Here is a 23,288-nt window from a genome sequence, read left to right as displayed (position 1 = left end):
ACCTTACTTACCTGCCTACTTACCTACACTACATAAAATCCCCTACAATGCCAGCACACTGTCCATATGAGTATATTAAACCCAGTCGTCGTCCCATTCTTTGCGTGCATGTTCAATCACTCATCGACGTTCCCCTCGCCTGTCCTCTCCCATTCTATAACAGATCCTGGGCCGAGTACCCTTATTCAGTTGGGTGCTGTCATTGCTTCTTCGACTCCATCCCTATGCAGGTCGGGCTCCGCATGTGGTTCTGCTCCTCCTTCTCCTCCCCTCCCCGTCCCGCATGTCTTCCTTGCTTGATCAGCGTCAGTCCTGTGCCTCCAACCGCACCTCGTTCAAATTCTCTGCCAGCCTCCGCGTCGGCACAGAGACAGAAGACGCACATCGCGACCGCAAGCCGCAGCCTCATCGGACGACGTGTTATTAGACACTCCCATTGATCGGGTTGTATTGCCCCGCTGCTCTGCCGTCTTCTGTCTTCTCTCGACCGGCGCCACCCACCACTCCCCATCTCTCTGCTTGGCCACAACCGCTTAACGCCTGTTGTCCCTTGTCTGATACTCCCGGAACGCGCAGGCTGTCTGTCAGCTCGCACCCAACACCTAGCATCCAGCATCCGCCCTGGGCACGGTCTCTACCTTCCTCCCTGGAGGACTGATGGCATACCATCACTCGAGCGGTTCTTCCGCTGCCTCGGGCTTCGAGTATGCGCAGGTAGGCCACTCTTTCGCCTGTCGTCCGGGTGCCCCTCAGCTCAACGGCCCTCCCTTCCAGCCGTTTCAAGAATCACAGTTCGACATTTTCGAGTGGTATCCCAAGTTCCAGTCGTGTCTGCGCTATTTCCTGGACCACGCTCAGTACAGCGGGCCCATCCAGGCCGTGGCCGCCTTTGTCAACATCCAGCTCCCGTTCCAAAAGACCCACAACCCGGTCTTGTCTTCAAAACACACCGGCCCCAGCTCTCCTGCCGGTCCCGGTCCCTCAACGCCGTCCACGGCTCGCGCTGCTGGGAAGATGCCGTTTGGTGCTCAGGTGCCGTCATCGACCCATTCGACGTTGACGCCTTACATTCGCCGTCTGGTGGTCACCGGTTTCGACTACCCCGCCGTGTTACACGGTTTCTTCGGCGACGACTGGGTTGGGGGCATCGGCCCCATGCACGAGGCAGAGCGCCGCAACTTCTTGTTTGCCGCCAAAAGCGAGACGTGGCTGAAGGTCAAGTCCCACTACGACATGGACGGCGAGCAGCAGGTTCCTTTTCTTCGGCCCCTGTCGAATGTGACCGAAAAGGAGATCCAGAGCGCCGAAACCCAGTGGAGCGAGTGGCTCGCCATGCAGGATTGGATGCTGGGACCGCGGGCACCGGAACAGGAACCGAGGATCAAGCAGGAGGATGACCAAACGTGAGGCCAGCCAAGATACCTCGACTCGCGTGACGCTCAAGACGGCGGAGGGGCGCTTTGCATTTCAGGGTTCGGTAGGGCAGCATTGGCGTTTTCGGTTTAAAGAAATGGCGGTATATGGGCGGGAAACTGAGACAGCTGTACGATTCTCAGATGCGGTGAACCCGGCGAGGAAGTTTCGTTCGCGGCAGCAACGGGCTGATTTATTCGTGGGAAAGAAAGGGGGCAAAGGTCCATGTTTGTTCCGGCGCGTCGCGTCTATCCCATCTCGTTCGACAAGGATGCTGTACGATACTGTCCGTGGTGTCTGGCACCGGGTTTGATCACTTTCCTCGGCGGCGGCGGCGGCGGCACACCCTTATGATTTCCTTCGTCGGCTGGACAGAGAGCTACACTTCCTTGGGCGGGTGGAATGAGTCACTTGTCCAGCCAAGGGCACTCGATCCGCAAGGTTTATGACAACGCATAGAATCACGATGGTGCATGAAAGGAATGAACAGTCCAACATGAATGCGCCTTTTCTGTATCCGGCCATGATTTGTTTTGATTACCATAGATCTAACATCGTGCTCCTCGCCATCTCGGACCGGGGGTATGACCAACACCTGTACGCCAACATCTACTTCCTCTTCTTGGCTAGCCTTTTCTGCGCTCTCAGGTCCTTCTTCATTCTCGAATCCACAATCGTGTAGCGGCCCTTGACGCCCTTGGGACGGCCCTGGATACCGCGGTTGGAGCCTGGGGCACGTTAGCATCGTGGGTGCATATCGCATCGGATTCGCCGTCAGAAACTCACCCCTGGCGACGACCAGAGTAGGCTTGGGCCTTCTCTTGACCTTGCCGGCCTTGGCCATCATCTTGGCGATGCTTTCGGCCTTCTCCTTCTCGGTCATGCTCTCCTCGTTGGCGAGCATGTCCGACTTCTTCTTGAGCTTTTCGAGACGCTGCGCCGCCTTAAACTTCTTGCGCGCCTTGGCCTCGCGCACTTTCTTGATCGGCCGCGCGTTGTAGGCGCGCATCTTCTCGCGGATCGCCGCCGCCGCCGCCTTGGTGATGGGCTTCTGCTGCTTGTCGTGCTTGGTCTCGTCGTCGATGAACCAGTCAGGCAGGCCGTCGCGGTCCTTGAGGGCGTATTTGTTGAACCCTTCGTCCACGAGGTCGTGCTTGGTCTTCTCGCCCGTCGCCAGCTGGTGCGCGAGCGTCATGGCTTCAGCGGTGATGATGTCGATGTCTGCGGGCGGGGGTTAGTCCACGCTGCTGTTTTGAAGAGCAAGACGAAAAAAGAGAAAGGAAAAAGGAAAAGAGCGTGGAGGGGGGGGGGGGGAAGGGGGGATACGGCATACCTAATCTGCCATCCGGACGACGCTTCTCCTGGTTCTCCCAGTCCTCCTCCTGGTTCTTGACGACCTCGAAGCCGGCGTCGTCTCCGCTTTCCGAGTCCGAGTCGAACCCATCGGCGGCCTTCTTCCTGACCTCTTCCTTGGCAGCCTTCTTGTCTTCTCTGGCCTTGGTCTTGTCGTCCTTGGCCTTCTTAGCGTCGGCCTCCTTGGCGGTCTTGATTTTCTTTCGACTCGGCTCCTCCCGAGGCTTGTCGTCGACGCCCCACGCCTCGTCGTCGACGTCGCCAATGTCGATGTCCTTGAAGATGTCCTGGCCAAAGAAGGCCGTCGCCCGCTTGGACAGGTTGCCGTTTTCCGCTGTGCTGTCTAGGTCTGTCACGAGAGGCCGGCTGATGCCGTCCTCCTCCTCCTCATCCTCGTCATCCGAGCTGTCCGAATCCACCTCCATGTCTTCATCGCTGTCGCTCTGCTCGCCGCCCGAGACGCCCTCCCACTCGCCGTCCTCGTGCTCCTCCCGGGCCCGCTTGGCGCGCCACTTTGCGTCGGCCGCCGCCTTGCGCTCCCGGAACTGGTCGTACATGCCGTCGAGCTCGCGCTCGAGGCGGTCCTCCTCCACGTCGCTCTCCGAGTCCGAGTACACGATGCCGGCCTCCTCCGCCTTTTTCTCGCTCTCCTTGAGGATGGCCATCTTGCCGCGGGCGATCTTGTTGATTCCGCCGGCCTTGTCGGCCGTCTTGAGGGCGAACATGGCGTCGGGGCCGAGGGGTCCGGCCTGCTCCATACCAATGTCCATGGGCGCGACCATGTTGAGCTGCATGCGCACAATGTCCCTTTGCTTCTTCTCGTTCTCTTTCCTCCTCTCCTTCTTCTTCTTGGAGTCGTCCTTGTTCTTGAGCGCCTCGAGCTCCTGCTGGATCCGCAGCTCCTCGTCCATCGACTCAACCTCGGCGACCTCCTCGCCCACCTGGTCCTGCAGAGACTTCTTCTCCTGGACGGTCTTCTTGGTCGGGAAGCCAAAGATCTCCCGCACCTTGAGACGCCATTTGAGCAGCTGCTTGAACTCCTTCCTTCCGAGCACCTTTAGATCAGCGCAGTTCCTCCGGATCTCGTCCGTCGTCTCCGGCAGCTTGTCCAGCGCGGCAAGCGCCACGTCGCCGTTGGGGGGCTGATCGAACGACAGCTGGTTGGTCTGGCCGAGGATCGCGATGGGGTCGACCGAGTGAATGAACTCGCTGGCCGAGACGACCTTGAACTGGGTGTAGTCGCCCTCCTCGTAACCCTCACGCTTGCGCTTCTTCACCTCGGGGTTGTACACCTTGGCCTCGTTGTTCGGGGTCGCGTCCTTGAGCTCGGCAAAGACAGCACGGGGGTCGAGGAAGCGGGGGTCGATGCGCTTTGGCGCCTTGTATCCTTTGCAGACGACGAAGATCTCGGCCGACACGTTTCTCGACGACGGGGGCTTGGTCGCCTCGACCTTTGTGAAGAGCTGATTGAAGACCCACAGCAGCGGGTTGTAATCCTTGGACCGGAAAACCTTTGTGACAAAAGTGCCGCCCTCGACAAGGAACTCGGTCGCCAGCTTCATCGACTGCAGCACCAGCTCGGCCTGGTTGAACGAATCCTGGTTCCAGGCCGTACCGACGTTGGGCGCACCATCGTGGAGCACGCAGTCCGCCTTCCACGTCTTGAGGTGCGAGCGGATCGTTGCTCGGCACTTATCAGTCGTGATATCGCTCTGGAAGGTGATGACCTTGGGGATGGGCTTTATGGGGGAGAGATCAACACCCACGATCAGGGCGCCGACTGGGCATGTTTCCGCTGCGACCTGACACCACGACTGCACATTGTTAGATTATATCCCTCAACAATTGGCTCACGAAGAGTCGAAATACTTACACCGGGCGCGGCGCAAAGATCGACGACGACCTTGCTCTTCTCCAAAAAGCCATACTTCTTGTTCAGCTGGATCAGCTTGAACGCAGCTCTGGCACGGTATCCCTTCTCCTTGGCAAGCCTGTACCACTTGTCTAAACGTCCTTTTCCGTGCTTCTTCTGGATCGCCATCTTGTCGGTGGGCGAATCGAGGAATCGGTGCACGAGGTTGCGAGAGTGCGAAGCCTCTCTCTCTAGGTACTGCAGATGCAAGATTGTCGACTCTCAACATGCGCCCCGCCGCCGTCCAGACATTTCGCATCTGAATTTTTTAGTGGAGAATAAAGTATCTGATTGGTCTGATGTGATTGTGTGTGGGAACGACCCAGTGAATCAATTAAAGGTGGGACCGTGCGCCCCCATCCCGCGTTCATTACCGTACGCGATGCGCGCGCGACAGCATCGCGTAAAGAGGGTAGGCACGCTACTTTGCAGACGTCAGACACTCCGCTGGTCTTTGGATCCTCGACCCTTCCTCTAGCAGAAACAATTCTCAAGGGTCCGCCCATCACTACCCGTCAGGCGACAGACTTGCTCTCCAATCGTCCCAAAAGCCCTTTTTGCCTTGGTTTATTTACCTATATAACCCTTTTGAGATTAAAATCGTCATCGGCATCACCACCTTGCCATCGTCATGTTCTACCATGGTGGCATGGCCAGTCCGCCACCGAGCGACGATCTCGTGCCGGCCTCGTCTCCCGCCCTCCCCTCGTCTCCTCCCCCGTGCATCTCTCGAAAAGAAAAGAAGAAAGCCGTCTTGACGCCCCGGAAGTTCCGTCGATTTTTCACCCCGCGGGGCATGCCATCCCACATCTCGCGAGAACGCCCGGCCCTCGGCGAGCTGGGCAGCCCCGCGATCAATGCCCAACCGACACCCCCGCGATCCAGCTTCGCCGAACCTATATCCCCCTCCTCGAATAACAGCAGCCTGCTGTCGCCCTTTGGAAGCGGAGATGGGCCAAAGAAACGGAAGCGGACTGTCGTGAATCCGATACCCATGAAGTTGCCACCGTTGAGTCGGTGCTCAAATTCGAAGCGCTTGAGAACCCAGCTGGAAGACCTGGCGGAGGATGGGGACATGCCCTTGGGCCGAAGCCCTCTCGCGAGGTCCTCTTTTGGCCGGGATGAGAACACTCCACCCGAGGACCATGTCATGACCTCGCCCGAGGCACATTCCCCTTCCAACCGTCGTACGACAGCTTTAGGATCGAAGTACTCGGCAGGCCCGCAGACAACACCGGAAGAGTTTGCAAGGAAGCTCAGCTCTTTGACAGCCAACAACTTTGCGAATGTGGGATATGACGGTCTTCGGCCTAGGTCTACTTTGGTGGGTCATGAAACTTCTTCGACGTGTGCCACTCAGTCTAACCCACTGCAGATCGACTATTTCAAGTGTAATCGAGCGGGTGTTCCGTCTGCTAGCAGATTGAAGCCTGTCACAGCCCTTGCAAAGCGCACCCAGCTGGTAAAGGACGAAGCTGTAAGTACGGCTTTACAGAGCTTGTTGTCAGTTGACTGACCGACATTAGACCCTCCCTGAGTACCGGCCACAGCCTGTAATCAAGCTTCGTAATCGTGGGTTTGGCGCTCAACTCCTCCTTCGTGAGCAGGGAAGCACTTCTCGTCCAGGACGTGAGCGTCTCGAGTATCCTGCTTTTGGTGAGTTCTAGCAGCCTCTCTGTAACGAGTTGTCACTAATGGTCCGTAGATTCGAGGGCCAGCACAGCTTCCTTTTGGAGCCGAAGCACTGACGTTCACATGTGCAACGCGCACTTGACTCAGGCGAATACTATTCCCTTTAGTCTTGCGAGCTGCCACAGTAAGTACTTCCTGATCTTGGGTGTTGTGACCACGGCTGATTTTTCTAGATGCTCCAATGACGGCGATTGGAGATGAGGAAGGCTTCATTCGCTTCTTCGACACGGCAACAACCCCTCTCGGAGCAACGCCTCGAACAAAAGTCAGCATCGTTATTCAGGCCCATGAGAACGCCATAATGGATCTTGCATTCTCCGACGACGATCTCCGTCTCGCAAGTGCCTGCGGCGACCGCTCGGGCAAGATCTTCGACGTCATGTCGCAGAGCGTTGCCGTCGAGTTGAACGGCGGCCACTTCCAATCCATGCGCCGAGTCGAGTTCCAACCAGGCCAGGCCAACGGAAATGTTGTGGCCACATCCGACCGCGACGGTAAGATTCAAATCTGGGATCTGCGGTGTTGCAACACACCTGCCAATGCATTTTCCACCCGCGGGCCCGAAGGCATCGTCCACCGCAACAGGCACCAGCCGGCGCTTTGGGCGAGAACGACCAACACACTCGACAACGCCCACGCCCGCACCGTCGAGGGCGTCACATCTCCGGCCTCCGTTACGGCGCTGCAATACATGCCCCCAGGCCGCGAGCATCTTCTGCTATCCGCCTCCGAGGCAAATGCCTGCATCAAGCTCTGGGATACCCGGTACATCACGCCGCGTAACAAGGACGCCTCGCCGCTTGCCGTGACCGCGGAACCGCCAACTCACCGCTGGCGCCCTTATGGCCTCACATCTCTCGCCCTGAGCAGTGACGCAGCCCGCCTCTACGCCGTTTGCAAGGACAACACCGTTTACGCATACTCCACCTCGCACATGATGCTCGGCCATGCTCCAGAACTCTCCCTCCACCCACCTCGCCAAAAAGCCGGATCGGCAGTCCGAGGCCTGGCGCCGATGTATGGCTTCAAGCATGACCTATTCCACGTTAAGTCGTTCTACGTCCGCTGCGCCCTACGCCCCGTGTCCACTTCCGGCACAGAGCTCCTAGCCGTTGGCAGTACGGACAAATGCGCAGTCGTCTTTCCCACCGACGAGCGGGTAATGCGAGAGCACTGGGACACGCAGAGTCACTTGCCCATTTCTGACACCATCAACTTGGACGCCACAACCCCACAATCGAAACAGCCCCTCGCTGGAGGCCAAGTCCCCATCGTCCGCAACGGAACGCCCCTCATCCGTGGCCATCGCCGCGAGGTCACAGGATTGAGCTGGTCCAATGAGGGAAAGCTCGTCACCATATCGGACGACTACATGGCACGCCACTGGCAGGAGGGCGACGACGATAGCTCTGGCGGCCGCGACGCGTGGAACCTGCGCACCGGTGGAGAGTTCGGCGGCAACCGCCACATGGCCGGATGGGCCGACGTTGGGGATGACTGGGACGAGGACTGCGATTCGCATTCAGAGTGCTGATATGAGTGAGAGAGAGAGAGAGAGTACACGATTACATGACGGAAATTGGGGAGACTGCCGGGAGTTTACCACGATGGGCTCAAATGAGCCCTTGTATAATTGTATAATGCGCATGGGTCTGGATTGGCGCGAATCTCTTGAAGGGGAGTTGTATTTGAAAAGCATTGGCTGGAAGGGGAAGGGGAGGACATGAACGATACCATACGCAAGACGGTTAGGTTTGGGTTGCATGGTATTCGCACCGCAAACCACTGCTTCTGCTTTACGTTGCACTGGGGTTAGATCTCATGGCATTCGCGAGGAATTTGCGTCGCTCCCTTATTTTCATAATGAGACATGTCAGAAAAAGTTGCCTCATATTTGGCGATGGAGGATGAGGACGTTGATTCGTCGCCGCTAGCTGTGTGACTCAACAACACATCCCACTGGCTATAGACTGCCGCTGTCGTAGCACGGGAAGAAAAGTGGAAGAAATCGGGAAAGAGAAAAACACAGTACGGGGGGGGGAGCTAAATAAGGGGGTATCGTATATCTATCCCATGTGGTATCCTGAATAGGGGCAAAAAAGAATCCACGCCGGAACGCCAAGCTCGTCACTCTATGCCTCAGGATGCAGACCCAATCCTCCATCTCATCTACCACTCTTCCTCTATCGTCTGATTTTTGTCCACTAACCTTCTAGAAAAGAAGATCATGCTGACAACCACTGCAAGGCCAACCACGAGAATGGTGTTGGATATCAGATACATGGAAGAGCAAGGCAGCAGCCGCTGCTGAGACGCCGCGACCTCAGTCGTGCCAACGGTCGGACGTGTCTTGCAATCCTCCTTTCGGTGCGGCACCGGCAGCTTCGGCCCGAATCTTATAGACTTGGGTGCCGGACAATATGCGGGTGGCTGCTTTTCCAAGTCACTCAGACCTTGTGTGTTTGCGGTTTCAGGAGTCTTTTGTCTTGCGTGCTTGCAAACCCATGAACTCGATCTCTCGCTGGCTTCGGGTTCTGTCAAACCCGTTTTTTCACTCTTCCTTTCTCGAGCGACCGCCAGGCTGTCGCGCAGACGACCACCAGACGTCAAGGATGCCCAAGGCGGCGCAGCTGACCCATCTTCAAGGCTGGTCTCGCAGACGTCGTCCAGTTGATCGACAAGGAGCAGCATGTTGTCAAATATACATACCGCCTCCTGGATAATATCGTTCCTCTCCTGAGGGGTCAACAGACTTTCGGATTCCGACAACCGCTTCTTAAACTCCGCTTTCAGATCCTCGCCGTCCAAAACAGTCGCGAAATGGAAGAAGCCAAGTGGGAGGGATTGACGAGAGTGCTTTGTGCCGACACGAATCGTTCTATGATCACCCCTCATCAGGTCCACTGATCCCATGGCGGCGGATGACGGTACAGCCGCCATCGGGTCATGTGCTTGACAGCTTTTCTGAGAGGGAGGAATCGGTGCTGGCACTTGACCCCAGAATTCCGGGCCTGCAGACTCCAGAACCGCCCTGATGAACCTTCCCCCAGCAAAAAGGGCCATGAAGAGGATATAAGAGTACGCCATCAAGACGTGCGGCTTCTTCTCAATGGTGCGCTTCACGTGGTGCGTAAATTCAGCCAGTCGTCCTGCTTCCGCGACGGCTTTCAGTTGCTCCTCGACAACCTCAGGAGACCATCCTGTAAGGGCTCCAATGTCGGAGCGCAGCCGGTCGGAGCGCATGAGTCCCGGCAAGTACAGCGCCGTTAAGATGGAGCGTGTCCGCTCGCAAAGAGGAGCTGGGTGTTTCGATGAAGCGTTTGGTTCAGGCGAAGCGAGGGCTAGCCAGGCGTCTCTTTGCACTCCAGTTACAGAAGGCTGAGGTGATTCGGCGATGGTCCTCCATAGTGATTCGAAGGTGGCATAAACTGGCGTGATGTGAAGCAAACCGGAAACGTAGATAGACGGGTCGGCGGCATGGGGAGGGGTCGCCAGAGGCAGACGGGCAATGATCAACCTGTTAAGCTTCGCGTGGACGGACCGGGTCGCGACGGCGATGGATTCTGCCAAGGGGCGTTGAGAGTCATCGGCTGGCGGCGCAGCTGATGAAGTCATTGTCACGGGCAGTCGGCGAGGCGGCGTTTAGATACGTCAAGCCTCCCGTGGCCGAGGGGTGCGGCGGCTGGCTCGTAAGAAGATGTGCAGGGCGCGGGATCGGGGGTGGCGCAAATGTAGGTAACGACTCGGAGGAGGGGCACCGAGGATGTTTGGCGGCGCCGAGCGGACAACCCGTCGTTGGGAGGGAGAAGCAACTTAGGTGATTAGTAGATGTTTGATGTGATGGAAGTCCGAGGTGTTGTCGGTTTTTGGCCGAAGCGAGACAGAAGCAGAGGAGAGATTCAGCTCCAGATGGGTGGTCGACAAGTCCTAGAAGACTTTACTCCTTGCCGTTCCTTCTCGAGAGCGCTCGAATGAATCTAGAGGTGCAATGCAGGGAGGGCGACCATCAGAGGGAAGGACGGCGCGGATGAGGACCAGAACCGGCAGTGGTAGCGTCGATCCCCAGCAGACCATCGAACCCAGTTGTGGTTGATCAGGTGGCTCTTGTTGTTCGTCCCAGAAAAGGCTCAGCCAGTGGCAGTCGCGCTCTGAGGAGATAGCAACGACTGGGAGGAGGTAGTGACCGGAAACAAGCGAGAGCAGGGAAACGACAGACGAAGGCGTTGTCGACAGAGCTCCCCCAAAAGCCAGGTACGTAGGATAAGTCACCCGGGCCACGACACGATACGCGAGAACGGGGTTCGCGTGAACCTATGCGACTCTCTTCCCTTTTGCAGTCGAGGATTCGGGTAGATAGATAGATGCCCCGGGGAAAGGGAACCAGTGTATGCGTGCAAGTATGCTCCAAGGATATTCCACAATGGTATGTGTGTCCGTTGACAAGGGGTGTAAAGTTAAAGATCCAAAGTGGACGGGGACATGAACAGGGCCCGGCCGAGTGGGTGGAGGAGGCTAGTCTCGACTAAGTCTCGGCAACGTGGGAGATGGGAAAAGAGCTGAGCGGCAGGTCAGATCGTGGGCTAAGCTGTTGCCGCGAGTCTTGGCCGAAGTTGTTTCTTTTTGTCTTACAGGAGGTAGTGAGATGGATGGGAAAACAACCCGTCGGAGTGGGCAAAAGGAATCAAAAGTGAGCCGATGTCTGAGATGGGGATCCAGTCTCGTACTGCCCTGCTACACTATTCCCAAAGTTGACGAGAACCGGAGTGTGTACTCTGTAGATAAATGGGTTCTTTGCTGGGGGTACTCTCCCGTTTGTGTGGCTGCAGATCATAAAGAAGAACACAGGGTTCGAAGAATACTGGGTGGAAACATGACAGCATGTGGCTTCGTGTGAAGGACAGAAAAAGAAAAAGGTCGCCGTCCATCGTCATCGCGAGGCAAAGAAGTCCCATCTCCTGCCCAGTGGCAACTACTTCGGAAGAGCTTCCTGGAGAAAATAAACCGAAAATACGGCTCGCGTACCCTAACACTTGCACATCTTTGCACGAATTTGATTCAAGATGGAGGACAGAGTGAGAGGCGCTGGAGAGGAGGCGGGGGGGGGGGAGGGGGCAAGGACATGGGGTGTGGGGAGACAAGGACGTCAGGCCCAGGGATCTGTTTGTGGGATGGACCTCTCGCCACTCGACGGTCTCGCCCCGTAGGGCCACTTTTCCCAACAGGCTGGACTTACATAGAACACTGCTACCATAGCATCCATACTTACCTACTTACCTACCCTAGGTAGGTCTATGTGTTCTCGTCCTTCTTTTTCTGGGAGGGGGTTGCGCCGGAAAAGTTCAGCGAATAAACAACCAATGACATGACTGGACAGGTATTTCGCGTCTCGCCTTCTTTGTGGCTATGGAATTCGTGGTCTTTGAATGTCTTTGTGTTGGTCGGAGAACCTGAAAGCTGAGAAACTTCGGCAGTACCAAAAGAAATTCCATCAAATTCAGACATTAACCCCCCTAAAACCCCCAACCGGAAGTCCCCTCTCCCTCTAGGCCTTTTTTAGGCCCTGGTGCCTTTTTGGGCTGGACTTTTGGGTCCTTCTGCAGAAGGAAGTGTCCCCCGACACCCGACGATCGACTTTTTGGCGGACCATCAACTTCGGGGTCCCACGGTCCTCGCGGTCTGTTAGGCCACTTTCGGTCTTGTCCCGTCATCTTCTTTCCAGTGCCTGTCTGGGTGTCGCCCTGAAGACTTTTCCCCGTCGCTCGAGGAGGCTCTCGATACTCTTCACAATGCGCCGTATCCGACCAACATCTTTTTCTCGTCTTCAGCATCACCCTCCTCACCATATCAGTCTCAACGCCGCCCTCGCTCCATTCAAAACCCCTGACGACCTGGGCAGAAAGACTCCCACAAGGAGAACCATCATAAGGTACCATCAAAGTTTGCAAATTCCCGCAACTCTATGAGATGACAGGGGATAGCCCAGTAAAATAACCCCGAAGATTCGACAAATTCTGGAGAAGCACCCGCTCCCAAGACGCAAATGATAGGAACCAGGCCACCCAGTGATACTGGCCGCGGTGGGGGGCCGGTAACCCCATCCCGAAATGAGCAAACATCGTCTTTTGGCCTGCCCATCGCATTCTCCAGAATGCCGTCTCGCGTTCTTGGCCTGGCACACACCAACCCTGCTCGCATGTGCCTGTCAACCTTCGCCCGCCAACCAAGCCCCTCGAGTGCTCCGCTACCGGCTGCAGCAATGTCCGTTACCGTCGTGTGATCGACTCTTGTGAATCCTCCGCATGTCGGGCAAGGTTGATGATTGACCAGACAGCGGTTCGGCCGGCAGGCTGCCAAGTACCTCGTGACGCCGTGCCAATTGCCCTGGTCATCTCGTATCCATTCTCGGGATGCAACTGCCCACATAGTCTCCCAAGATGTCAAAGGTGGAAAAGTTGATGCAACGCATTTGAATTTGATAACCATGTGTTTGTACACCAAACAGACGCTGTGCGCCCGTGTTCGCGCTCCAGGTAATCCAAACGCTGGAAACGCCATGCTTTATGAAACGCCATGATCCATGCATGCGTGTGTATGCTCCTGCGCTCTGCCTTACAACAGTCCTCTCTCGCTGTCTATCTTTGATGGCTCTATGTGTGTGCCGCCCGGGATCCTGCCTCGGGTGCATTTTCGCCCGACTCGTCCTCGTGGCTCTCGTTGTTGATGAACAAAAAGGAGACGAGAACGACCGCCGCGCCGACCCAGTATACCCAGCTGGAGTACTGCGAATACTGAATCATCTCGCCGATGAGCGACAGCGGGATTGTCAGCGACAGGCCGACCGTCACCACCAGCGGCGTTGTGAGCAGCATGGCGTATGCCCACGACATGTCGCTGACAAAAGACGACAGCGAGTTGCTGATGACAATAGCCCAAATCTTGGCCGTTGGAGGGAAGGCGAACTGGTCGGTATTAGATAGGTAATATTTGGAAGAGGGGAGACGGGTCCACTCACTGGCTCCAGCCCGGTAAAGTGCAAGACGAAAAACACTGGCCAAAGAAAGACCAGGTTGAACAGACCGACCAGTCCAAAGAAGAGCGGCATGTTCACCCGGTCCTCGTTACCGACCCGCCTTTTCATCACCGTCACATAGAGGCCGTAGACGATGGCACTCACAAAGGCCATCAAGTCCCCGATTGCGATCTGCGTCGTCGTCTTGTGCGGGAACGACCCGCGGTTCTCGTCGCTCGATCCGGACAGGTCCACCGTCGAGATGAGCACGATACCCGTCAGCGACGCCAGCACGCCGATGAACTTGCGCAGCGTAAACCCCTCGACGCCCATCAGCGCGCAGAAGACCAGTGTCCACACGCTGCTCGTCGAGTTGAGGATCGTGACGCTCCCGACGCTCGTATACTCGAGGCACGCCGACGCAAAGTAGTTTGCAAAGAACCACAGCATGCAGAATTCGAGGCTGATGACGACCGTCTCGCGGAACGTCAGCCGTTCCACGGCCTTCGTCATCTCAAAACCCTCCATCTCCAGGCTCGGCTCGTCGTCGACAAGCAGCCGCTCGCCCGCGACCGTGTCCTCCTCGTCATCGGCCGTTTTATGGCCCTCCTTGCCGTACCGCTGCTCGTTCCAGACCACCAAAGCCTCGCGTCGGAGACCTTCGACGCCGTTCTGCATCAGGAAGCGCACCAGCATCGGTACCAAAGACACCGCGAACACCGACGTGTTCATATATACCACGAAGAATGGCTTGTCGTAGGAATGATCCGAAAAGATGTACTGTTCACCGTTAGCCCAGGTCCACCAGTGGTTTCGAGAGGTGTTCAGCGCGTACGGATGCCAGAAAGTTGGATATTGTCCACAGCAGCACCGTAACAAGCAGTAACGAAATGCCTAGCGTCCGTCTCGCGACGCCTCCCAGCCCCATCTTCGCCTGCCATCCAGACGACCGCACTGTTGACCTCGACCGCGCTGTTGACCTCGACCGGTTCGTAGACGCAACGGACGCGCTCAACCGATCGGTATTCGAAAAGGACCTTCTCGGGGGACGGCCATGTGGCTCGGGAGCTATCGCCGCGGGAAGCATGGGCTCGTTCGGCGCCATTTTCGGTTCGAATTTCGTGGTATGTCGCCAAGGGGGGAAGAGGTTCAGGAAGGATTGTCCGCCGTCTGGTAGTCCAAGATTGCCGAGTCTGTAGGCATTTGACCACAGGGAGGCAGCGGTAGATACTTTGAGCTGTGCGGGTGAACGTGTTCAAGGGAGAAGCGGTCGAATGTCTCGTCGCTAACTCGGCGCATGTGAGCCCGGCACGGATTGCCGTACGCCAACTGTATCTTCGGGCCGTCGGGAGGAGGGTATGACGATACTCGGAGTGGGATTACCGGGGACTACAAACCCACAAGGAAGCCTGGCACGCTTCTCTTGTCGGACGCGTCGTCCGTGGGCCTTCTTCAAATGAGTGACTACTTTTCGAGAGGGAGTCGTGTCAATCCTGTTTAAGGGTGTTTCTTCAAGGTTGAGTTTCAATGGCACGGGCGAAAACGGGCCCCCCTGTATTCGTCCCTAATGCCGGCCAACCAATAGCCGCAGCTCGGTCGCGTGCCACTGCGTCTCAAGTCTCAGCCTCAGCCTACGTTATTTTTCAACCCGCACCTGCTGACAGCACGAGAGGCTGCCGCCTGCTCTCTGCCGCAACTGGACAATGCCAAGATTGACGCCGCGCGGCGGCTTGCAAAATAGGTGCCAGGTCGGAAACGGTGCCGGTCCCCAGCCTTGAAGCTTAGTGCAGACTTGGATCCAGTCTTCTGAGCGGAGTCTCGTGACGGGCGGCAATCATTACCCGTCAGCTCGGACCGGTGCTTGACGTCGAAGCCCGAAGGAGTGGGAAGTATCTTTCGATTTTCTGACGTTGCAAACCCGGACAGGAGCCACTGAGAGCAGACTCAAATTGGCCCTCGGGCGCTTATTACTCACGTAGCAGCAAAGGTTCGTAATCCTACAAATAAACCCGTGATCAAATTCAAAAGAAACCTCTAAACACCTTTCACACCAGTGCAGGATATGCTACATCAAGCCAAGGCCAAAATGGATATGTGGAAAAGGGCCATGGACTAAACATAATGCGAATTGGGCGGGCCCCGATACTGCGTGCCGCCCAAACTCTCTTCTTGCCCGACATCAACCAACTCAACCGGCGCCTACTTAGCAAGAGCATCCGTCCCGAGGGTTCTCGATAGGGATGTTGATGACATCCTGGTAGTCCCCGCTGAACTCTTCAGACTCCTCCTGCGCGAGGGCGTTCCGCGCGATGACTAGTTGATGTCAGCATCTCTCGTGTACTGTTCAACCGATAAATGGAACCAACCTTCAAACGCCTGCTCGACGTTGATGGCCTCCTTTGCGCTGGTCTCGAAGTATGGGATTCCACCCTTGGACTGGCAAAAGGTCATCGCGCGCTTGGTCGAGATCTGAAGAATGTCAGCACCTTGAACGTACATCAACAACCCCGGGCACACTCACCACTCTCTTGCTCTCCTCGACATCAATCTTGTTCCCGAGAACGACCTGGTTCCTTATCAGCGCCAAAACCCCTTATCTCGCCGTCAAGAACAACTAACAAATGGAAAGTTATCGGGGTCTCGCGGCGAAGCCTGGATCAGGAATTCGTCTCTCCAGCTGTCCAGAGCATCGAAGCTCTTCGAGTTGTTGACATCGTAAACAAGCACGCAGCAGTCGGCACCGCGGTAAAAGGCCACGCCCAGCGACTGGAAACGCTCCTGTCCCGCCGTATCCCACAGCTGGCGTCCACCGTCAGCCTAGTCCGCGTGTACAATCGAGTAACGTATCGGTCTTTGCCCACCTGCATCGTCACCTGGCGGTCGTCGACGAGAACCTCGCGCGTCAGAAAATCGGCGCCGATAGTGGCCTTGTAGCTTGCACTAAACTTCTTGTTGACCTATGTCCGGTGAAACGTCAAGTCAGCCAGCGCCCCGCCAGGCTTCTCCTTCTCCGGCAACAAGCCGGACAGATAGACAAAAACGTACATATTGGTTCATCAAACTCGTCTTGCCGACACCGCTGTCGCCAAGGATAATGACCTGTAAAGATAACGGTTCCGTCAATTATGCCGCACAGAAACGTGTCGGGAGACGCAAAGGGAAGCCCACCTTGAGAAGGACCTTCTTTCTCGATGACATCGTGGATTGTTGGGGGGGGTGTGAGGTAAAGTTGGGGAAAGTCTGGCGTCAGCTGGCCGTCGGTCTGCGCAGTGGAAGAGAGTTTCTGTGTCGCGACTGGGTCAGGTATCGGTTCGGATGTCGAAATGGTCAAAAACGGACCGGTGTCGTGCTTCAGGGGTGGTTGGTCGGAGTCGAGTGCAGGTCGATACAGATCGAAAGACGGAGAGTGATGGTGGAGGTTGACAGGGAAGCAGGCGGTAACACTGAGAGCTCGTCGCAGTTGCAGGTTTCAGCCTATCAAAGAGCTGCTTGCTGCGCTGGGCCTAACCAGTAAAAGGTTCCGGGCGTCTTCGTCAGGTGCGTTCCGCTGTTGCAAAAGTAGCTGACGTAACACATGTCAGTGACTTTAATTGGAGTTCCCCAGGGGTGCCGGATGACGCTGGCTCGGTTGCTGTAGCGCGCTGAAGTGCCTGAACGGTACATCTCCTCTCAACGACACTCCAGGCGGCTAGCAGAAGCAGCGCACTCACCAGCCCAAAGAGACTGTAACCTACACCACCGCCCCCCGGTCTTTTGCATCACATGTATGCTGCTGTGGACGAACACACCCACGACTACATCCGTAGCCCAAAATGTGCTGATAGAATTCTCGATACGCGTCTCACCCGATGGCGGATGAAGCAGATCTTTTGACCAAGGTCCACAGCCTGAGCGACCTTGAGCTCGCTGCCCTGTTGTGCTTGGTCAACCGAGAACACTGCATCGTCAGCACTCCGCCCGTTGCCCTCAACGAACTCATCGAGGAGCTCCAACTTGTGCGTACTCCCTTGTGTCCCCATCTTGCCCCCCAGGTACTGACATATCCAGATCGCAACCAAGACGTTTGGTCTGAGGTGTGCCGTCGTCGACTGCACTCCGCAAACCACCCTAGAGGACTTCGCATCCTCAATCCTTACAGCCCCATCACCCACAGCAACGAGATCAGGCTCGCCCCTCCGCACCCGCAATGAAGCTTCCTACTTCTACTCCCGTTCGGGTATCTCCCCTTTGACCTCCGTCACCGCCTCTAGCCCGACTGGCCCCGGCGGTGCGGTTAGTTCCTCCATCGCCAACGTTGTCCTGGCGCGGAACCTCGATCATGCCCCTAAGGCCGTGCAGATACAGGTCCTCGAGCTGCTCCGTACCCGCCGCATCTTCACCCGTACCTCTGTTCAGACCGCCCCCAAGCACTTCCTCTTCGTAGCTGCTCTGGCCGCTGAGAGCGGCGGTAAGGCCCACGTCACGCTCCATCTGAACGACTACTTCTTCATCGCCCACTGGCACGACCCTGACGATGGCTTTGCCAACTTGGATGAGGCGTATGAGGCCACCGATGGCGCCGAGACCGCCAGTACTGAAAGTGTGGTCAAGAAAAGCATCAACGGGGACATGCTGACCGTCAGCGAGGATCCGGTTCTGAGCGAAAGTGTAAGTGGGCTAACGTATCCATCCGTCCACCGAAGATGTGCGGGCTAATCATCGGTAGGACATCGCCGCACTCGCAAAGCTCAGCCGAGAGGTGAGTATCAATGTAGACGTGCTGCGCTACCAGATGAACATCGTAACGTACATGAGGATGCACCGCGCAGTCGCTGGCGGCATTGAACCAGTCGCAACAAAGCACCTCGACCAGTTGCTGAAGTGTCTCGCTCCGTTGCACCGTCTAGACTACGTCACGCCTGCGCTCGTTCACTTAGCTGTTAGAAAGGTCTACCTGCATCGAATCCGGATTGTGCACCCCCGCCAGGAGAGGAGCATGCAGTGGGGCAGTCAGCTGGAAGCCATCGAGTCCATACTCGAAGGCATCGGCGCCGAGGATGTTATTGAAGACGTGATAGGTATGGTGGCAGCGCCACTTTGAACACACAAATTCGAGTAGTGTACATGGAGCATATTTTATTCTGCGTAGCCAGGCTCAACCAGCCGGCATTTCTCGACTTCCATGAACACCGTACAAGACATGAAACGCCCGTCTTTTGTGGCCTGTGTATTGATGCATGTTTCCGCATCCACCACGTGCAACCTTCGTTAGACTTCAATACAACAACTCGTAATCGAACATTCCTAGTTCTGTCGTGGAATTAAAAATCTATAAAACTACAAGCCAGCCAACGCCAAGGAGGCTCCCACAACCTTGTCGCAAGATGGCTAGTTGACCTGGTCGATCCTGCATTTCCAGCCGGAGTTAGGAGAGAGAAGGGGCAAACTATGACATTGTTAGCGTCAATCGTCAAACACGACCGGAGTGTCGGCTTACCTAGCACCGAGGCACCAGCCCAGCTCGTTGCCCTTGATCTTCTTGGCAATCTTGACCTCGCGATCGATGGGCATCTCGTATCCGGTGTGGAGGAGGGCCATCATAAAGTTGAGGTCGAGGCAGTGCTCCGGGCGGCCCTGGAGCTCCTTGAGCGCGCCAGGAATACTGGCGAACAAATCCCACGAGTTCTCGCCGCCACAGACGGAGTTGGCAAGGTCGTGCATCTCGCGAAGGGTGAAGGAGTCAGGCATGCCGAGGGGTTTGGTACGGTCGTAGAAGTAGGAGAAGATGTAGACATCCTCACGGCTAAAGGTCTTGGCCAGCGAGGGCTGATGAATACCGTTGAAGGAGCATGGAGCGAGCTTGCAGCCCTCGTCCTTCTTCAAAATCTTCTCGGCGAGGTTGCGGCACTGAGCAGGGGCAGCCTGAGAGGGGCCAGTCATGTTGAAGGTCACCGTCTTGCCGAGAGGGTGGTTGTCATCCAGCTCGACCTCGACCTCCCTGACCATGCCGGGGGCGATGCAAGGGTGGACAATGGGCTGCTTGACCCAACTGTCATCGGGCTTCTTGCTCTCGTAGATCTCCTGGACCAAGGTCTTATGAACAGCCTTGCGGGCGCTCATCAAACCATATCCGAGATGGGAGTGCTGGTAGAGCTCGAACTTTTGTCCGCCGAAAGCAAGGTCGTACTTGTGGTCACCCTCCGCGAGCTTCTCTGGCATGCCTCCGTCCGCAGCTCCCTTAAAGGTGGGCTCGAAGACAATCTGGGTCGAGCCACCGCCGAGGTCGAAAACGGCGGCAGTGGGACTCTTGTCGGGACCGCCAATCTTGCCGAGGAGGTAGTTGGTCGTGATCCAGGCATAAACACCTTCGTCGGCACCATCCATGATTGCAACTCCGTTCTGCTCCTTGGCGACGACGGGGAAGGGGTACTTGGTCTCGAGACGGTTGCGGACGGCCGCGAGGATCTTGTCGGCATTCTCGGTTCCGACCATGCGAAGTCCGGCCGTCGCTTTCACCGCGACGGGGCTGCAGGACTTGAGTTTATCAGGGACGTTCTGCATGGCGACATCCATCAAGACGTCGAGAGTCGCAGCGGCAGCCTCGGGGTCGTCCTTGTACTTGCTCAGACCGCCGACCGACTTCTCAGTCATCTTGAACTCTTCGTGCTCGAGTTCGGGAGTGGAGCCGCAGTTGTTGAACTTGTAGACATGGATCCGGGAGCCCGTGCTGCCGGCGTCGATCATCAAAACGTACTGGACGATAGGCTTCGACTTGGAGCTGGACTGAACGCACTTTTCGGTGCCGTAGGAGGCATCCGTGGGGACTTGGCCACCAGCGCCGCCCCTGGAGACTGTCCATCGTTAGTATCCTCGCCGACAGTGTTAAAGTAGTCGCATACCTCCACCGTCGTAGACGTTGACGCCTCTGGGGGACAGATACCAGAAGAGGAAGACGACGAAGAAGGCGATGGCGCCTGTCCTCATCCACCTCGTCTTCTGGGCTTGAGACATCTTTCTCAGCGCTGCGAACAGACCAGTATTCTGTTGAGCAGGTGCGAATCGACCGGGTTTCTCGTGTGGATCTCGGGCGGGTTGCTTCGTCGGCAGCGACACAGAAGTTCTTCGCATTGGTCGCGTGTCGTTGGGGGTGTTTAGGGAAATGCAAGGTGACGCATTCGAGATACGCCGCCGTCAAGAGGTAGGAACAAAGGAGTGGAATTTGGACCGAGAGCCGATGACAAAAATTGCAGTGGCAGCAAGGCGACTCAAAAATCAAAAGGGGGGTGGATGGCCGAGAAACAAAAGGAGCGGACGGAACGGTGCCACAACACCAAAGAAAACCGCGAAATTCGTATCTGTAAGGAGGTGCCAAAGGGGGGCTAGAGATGCAAGGTGCAGTAGCCTTGGAGGAGTTCGATGGCAATTGCAGATTTTCTCTTTGCTGAGAGGTCACTCTTGTTCAGAGACCCCTGCTGAGGCTGACAGTTTGCTAATCTTGGGTGAGGCAGCGGGGGCGACGCGAGCCCGCTAGATTGCAGGAACATAGGTAGACAGCGCTTCAAGCGCGCCACCTTACAATGGCTCCGGATTAGGGGTGGGGGCATGTCGCTTTCCCCCTGCTACGGCGCCACCCCCCTATACGCCCTGTGCCTTGTCCAGAAGGACTGGCAATCCTCAATCAAGGCTTATATAATCACTCGTCTCGCCAAGACCAGTGGCAAGCCACGTGTGGCGCCTCCCGGATCCGACACCGTGCTGATCCCTGGAAGCTTCTCGGCCATGGTCAATTACGACTACGTCTGGTGCCTCCGGTATTGATAGTACATAATCGAGTTTCGAGGGCTGGAAACAACACTCTCTGAAAGATACCAATCTCAAGAGCGTTTTCCTGCACTTGCCTCACGCTTTTTTCAACTTTGCGCTCCAACTATCCGAAAGCAAGTTGCGGTCATACTACTCTTGAGCCAACATGGACGTGCATCTCTTGGTGTACGACTTGTCCCGGGGCTTAGCCAGGCAAATGTCACAAAGTATGCTCGGATTCCATCTCGACGCAATCTACCACACATCAATCCAACTCAACGGCCGCGAATATGTTTACGACGGCGGCATCGTGGCTATCACTCCGGGGTCGTCTCACCTGGGACAGCCCATGGAGCGGGTCTTCCTCGGCAAGACAGAATTGCCTATGGTTGTGATTGAAGAATTCCTGGAATCACTCAGGCCAATATTTACAGTTGAGGTGAGCATATCCCATAAGTTCATGGCGGACCGGAAGACTGACCAGCCCTCAGGCCTACGACTTGTGGAAGCACAACTGCAACAACTTCTCGGACTCGCTTGCCCAATTTCTGCTTGGGAAGGGCATTCCGGAACACATTATTAAGATGCCTGATGCTGTGCTTAGTTCCCCGATGGGGAGAATGCTTATGCCTCAACTGAACCAAATGATCAACTCCAGCAGACAGAACGGCTCAATCCTTGGTATCCAGAACAACCGTTCCGCCAACGACTATAGCTCGTCACAGCAGACCACTAAACAACAGGCTAAGGTCAGACTTGTTCACAGTTCTCAAGAGCTAGACGATGCACTCGAGGCTGCAAATAAATCCTGCGCTATCGTCCTCTTCACCTCCGCAACCTGCCCGCCGTGTAGAGTAATCTCGCCTGTGTTTGACGAACTGTCCGCAGAAGGGGGCGATAAAGCTGCTTTCATCAAGGTCGACGTTTCTCAGCTTACACCGCTCCCCGGGAAGAACTACCCCCGGGCAACCCCTACGTTCATCACGTATTTGCACGGAGAGAAGGAGAAGGAGTGGGCAGGTGCTGATCCCGTTGCTCTTCGAGGCAATATCCAGCTCTTGCTGCAGACGGCCTGGCCGCGACACCCTCATGAGTTTCTCAACCTACCAAGCTTCTCCAACTCTGATGCGAAGCCAGTGCTGTTCTCCAAGGTACCACCGCTGGTCAAGCTGCTGGGCAAGATGGGTTTAACGGCAAATGAGCCAGCCGTCCAGGGGATCAAGCTTTTTGTCGAGGCCCGAGGCACGCAGGGCGCAGCAGCCGCCATTCTTCCAAACATGAGCGAAGTCTCGACATTTGTGCAAAATTCGATCCAATCCCTCCCCGTCGAGGTGCTATTCACCGTCGTCGACCTCTTCCGATGCGGGCTCGTGGACGCCAGGTTCAGCGGATACTTCGCCGAGGAGCGGGGGCACAAGACTGTCTTGGCTATTCTCAATTTTGTCAACTCTCACAGCGAGTGTCCCTACGCCTTGCGGTTAGTAACGCTGCAGATGGCATGCAATTTCTTCTCGACCCCACTGTTCCCGGAAGAGATTCTGCGCAACGAGGCCTTGCGGGCTCCGATCATCCAATTGATATCGTCAAGTTTTCTTGACGACAGTCACAACAATGTCCGCGTGTCTGCCTCCTCGCTTATGTTCAACCTGGCGTTGTTCAGCAATAAAGCAAGACGAGAGAAGTCGGCGGACGTGCTGCCAGAGGGCGATATGGTCGAGCTGGTTGCGTCGGTGTTGGAGGCCATAGGACAGGAGGAGTCGTCTCCGGAGGCTCTGCAGGGAATGCTGCTTGCATTAGGCAACTTGCTGTACTGCACACCAGTTGATGGTGAGGTGTCAGACCTGATGAGGGCAATGGATGCAGAAGATACGATTTTGGGGAAGAAGAAGCAGTTCCCAAATGAGAAGATGATAGCAGAAGTGGGATTTGAACTTATAGGAAAGGGACTTAGACGGCCTTGAAAGAGCGTAGACAGTGTCGGAGGGCGTGGCGTTGGGCGTTGGCACCGTCGAAGAGGTGTTATTTACTAGACTATTTTTGTTTGAAAGACAACTTGATTACCGCGTAATCTCGTCCGGTGTCTTCGCGGTCAAGCCGATCTTCCCCTCGCCTGGCACATCCCCTTTT

At 56.3% G+C, this 23,288-nt stretch overlaps 9 protein-coding genes across 9 annotated transcripts; 4 read left to right on the top strand and 5 right to left on the bottom strand.

Moving 5' to 3' along the window:
• Nucleotides 1–657: 657 nt before the first annotated feature.
• On the top strand, nucleotides 658–1,407 carry CH63R_04375 (Ilp is an apoptosis inhibitor; the record flags this gene model as incomplete). The annotated part of the gene is made up of 1 exon (XM_018299350.1): nucleotides 658–1,407. One exon carries the CDS (start codon nucleotides 658–660, stop codon nucleotides 1,405–1,407), a length of 750 nt encoding a protein of 249 aa, XP_018160596.1.
• A 615-nt stretch (nucleotides 1,408–2,022) lies between these two features.
• On the bottom strand, nucleotides 2,023–4,807 carry CH63R_04374 (AdoMet-dependent rRNA methyltransferase SPB1; the record flags this gene model as incomplete). Its single annotated transcript, XM_018299349.1, has 4 exons — nucleotides 2,023–2,141; nucleotides 2,200–2,634; nucleotides 2,747–4,580; nucleotides 4,640–4,807. 4 exons carry the CDS (start codon nucleotides 4,805–4,807, stop codon nucleotides 2,023–2,025), a joined length of 2,556 nt encoding a protein of 851 aa, XP_018160595.1.
• A 502-nt stretch (nucleotides 4,808–5,309) lies between these two features.
• Nucleotides 5,310–7,904, top strand: CH63R_04373 (WD domain-containing protein; the record flags this gene model as incomplete). The annotated part of the gene is made up of 4 exons (XM_018299348.1): nucleotides 5,310–6,002; nucleotides 6,054–6,155; nucleotides 6,205–6,334; nucleotides 6,544–7,904. 4 exons carry the CDS (start codon nucleotides 5,310–5,312, stop codon nucleotides 7,902–7,904), a joined length of 2,286 nt encoding a protein of 761 aa, XP_018160594.1.
• A 635-nt stretch (nucleotides 7,905–8,539) lies between these two features.
• On the bottom strand, nucleotides 8,540–9,985 carry CH63R_04372 (uncharacterized protein; the record flags this gene model as incomplete). The annotated part of the gene is made up of 1 exon (XM_018299347.1): nucleotides 8,540–9,985. One exon carries the CDS (start codon nucleotides 9,983–9,985, stop codon nucleotides 8,540–8,542), a length of 1,446 nt encoding a protein of 481 aa, XP_018160593.1.
• A 3,032-nt stretch (nucleotides 9,986–13,017) lies between these two features.
• CH63R_04371 (Vacuolar membrane protein) lies at nucleotides 13,018–14,484 on the bottom strand (the record flags this gene model as incomplete). The annotated part of the gene is made up of 3 exons (XM_018299346.1): nucleotides 13,018–13,329; nucleotides 13,383–14,159; nucleotides 14,215–14,484. 3 exons carry the CDS (start codon nucleotides 14,482–14,484, stop codon nucleotides 13,018–13,020), a joined length of 1,359 nt encoding a protein of 452 aa, XP_018160592.1.
• Nucleotides 14,485–15,582: 1,098 nt separating this feature from the next.
• CH63R_04370 (Ras family protein) lies at nucleotides 15,583–16,577 on the bottom strand (the record flags this gene model as incomplete). The annotated part of the gene is made up of 7 exons (XM_018299345.1): nucleotides 15,583–15,692; nucleotides 15,746–15,848; nucleotides 15,901–15,945; nucleotides 15,999–16,196; nucleotides 16,241–16,336; nucleotides 16,425–16,478; nucleotides 16,548–16,577. The coding sequence occupies 7 exons, from the start codon at nucleotides 16,575–16,577 to the stop codon at nucleotides 15,583–15,585; spliced, it is 636 nt and encodes a 211-aa protein (XP_018160591.1).
• Nucleotides 16,578–17,227: 650 nt separating this feature from the next.
• On the top strand, nucleotides 17,228–18,459 carry CH63R_04369 (uncharacterized protein; the record flags this gene model as incomplete). The annotated part of the gene is made up of 3 exons (XM_018299344.1): nucleotides 17,228–17,374; nucleotides 17,427–18,026; nucleotides 18,085–18,459. 3 exons carry the CDS (start codon nucleotides 17,228–17,230, stop codon nucleotides 18,457–18,459), a joined length of 1,122 nt encoding a protein of 373 aa, XP_018160590.1.
• Nucleotides 18,460–18,746: 287 nt separating this feature from the next.
• On the bottom strand, nucleotides 18,747–20,486 carry CH63R_04368 (Guanosine-diphosphatase; the record flags this gene model as incomplete). The annotated part of the gene is made up of 3 exons (XM_018299343.1): nucleotides 18,747–18,804; nucleotides 18,856–20,209; nucleotides 20,258–20,486. 3 exons carry the CDS (start codon nucleotides 20,484–20,486, stop codon nucleotides 18,747–18,749), a joined length of 1,641 nt encoding a protein of 546 aa, XP_018160589.1.
• Nucleotides 20,487–21,327: 841 nt separating this feature from the next.
• Nucleotides 21,328–23,122, top strand: CH63R_04367 (PUL domain-containing protein; the record flags this gene model as incomplete). The annotated part of the gene is made up of 2 exons (XM_018299342.1): nucleotides 21,328–21,600; nucleotides 21,653–23,122. 2 exons carry the CDS (start codon nucleotides 21,328–21,330, stop codon nucleotides 23,120–23,122), a joined length of 1,743 nt encoding a protein of 580 aa, XP_018160588.1.
• Nucleotides 23,123–23,288: the final 166 nt, after the last annotated feature.

This window comes from Colletotrichum higginsianum, chromosome 3 (genome assembly GCF_001672515.1).
Source record: "Colletotrichum higginsianum IMI 349063 chromosome 3, whole genome shotgun sequence".
NCBI lineage: Eukaryota > Fungi > Ascomycota > Sordariomycetes > Glomerellales > Glomerellaceae > Colletotrichum > Colletotrichum higginsianum.
Note: the sequence above shows the minus strand (reverse complement) of the source record. Positions and strands in the feature narration are given on the sequence as shown.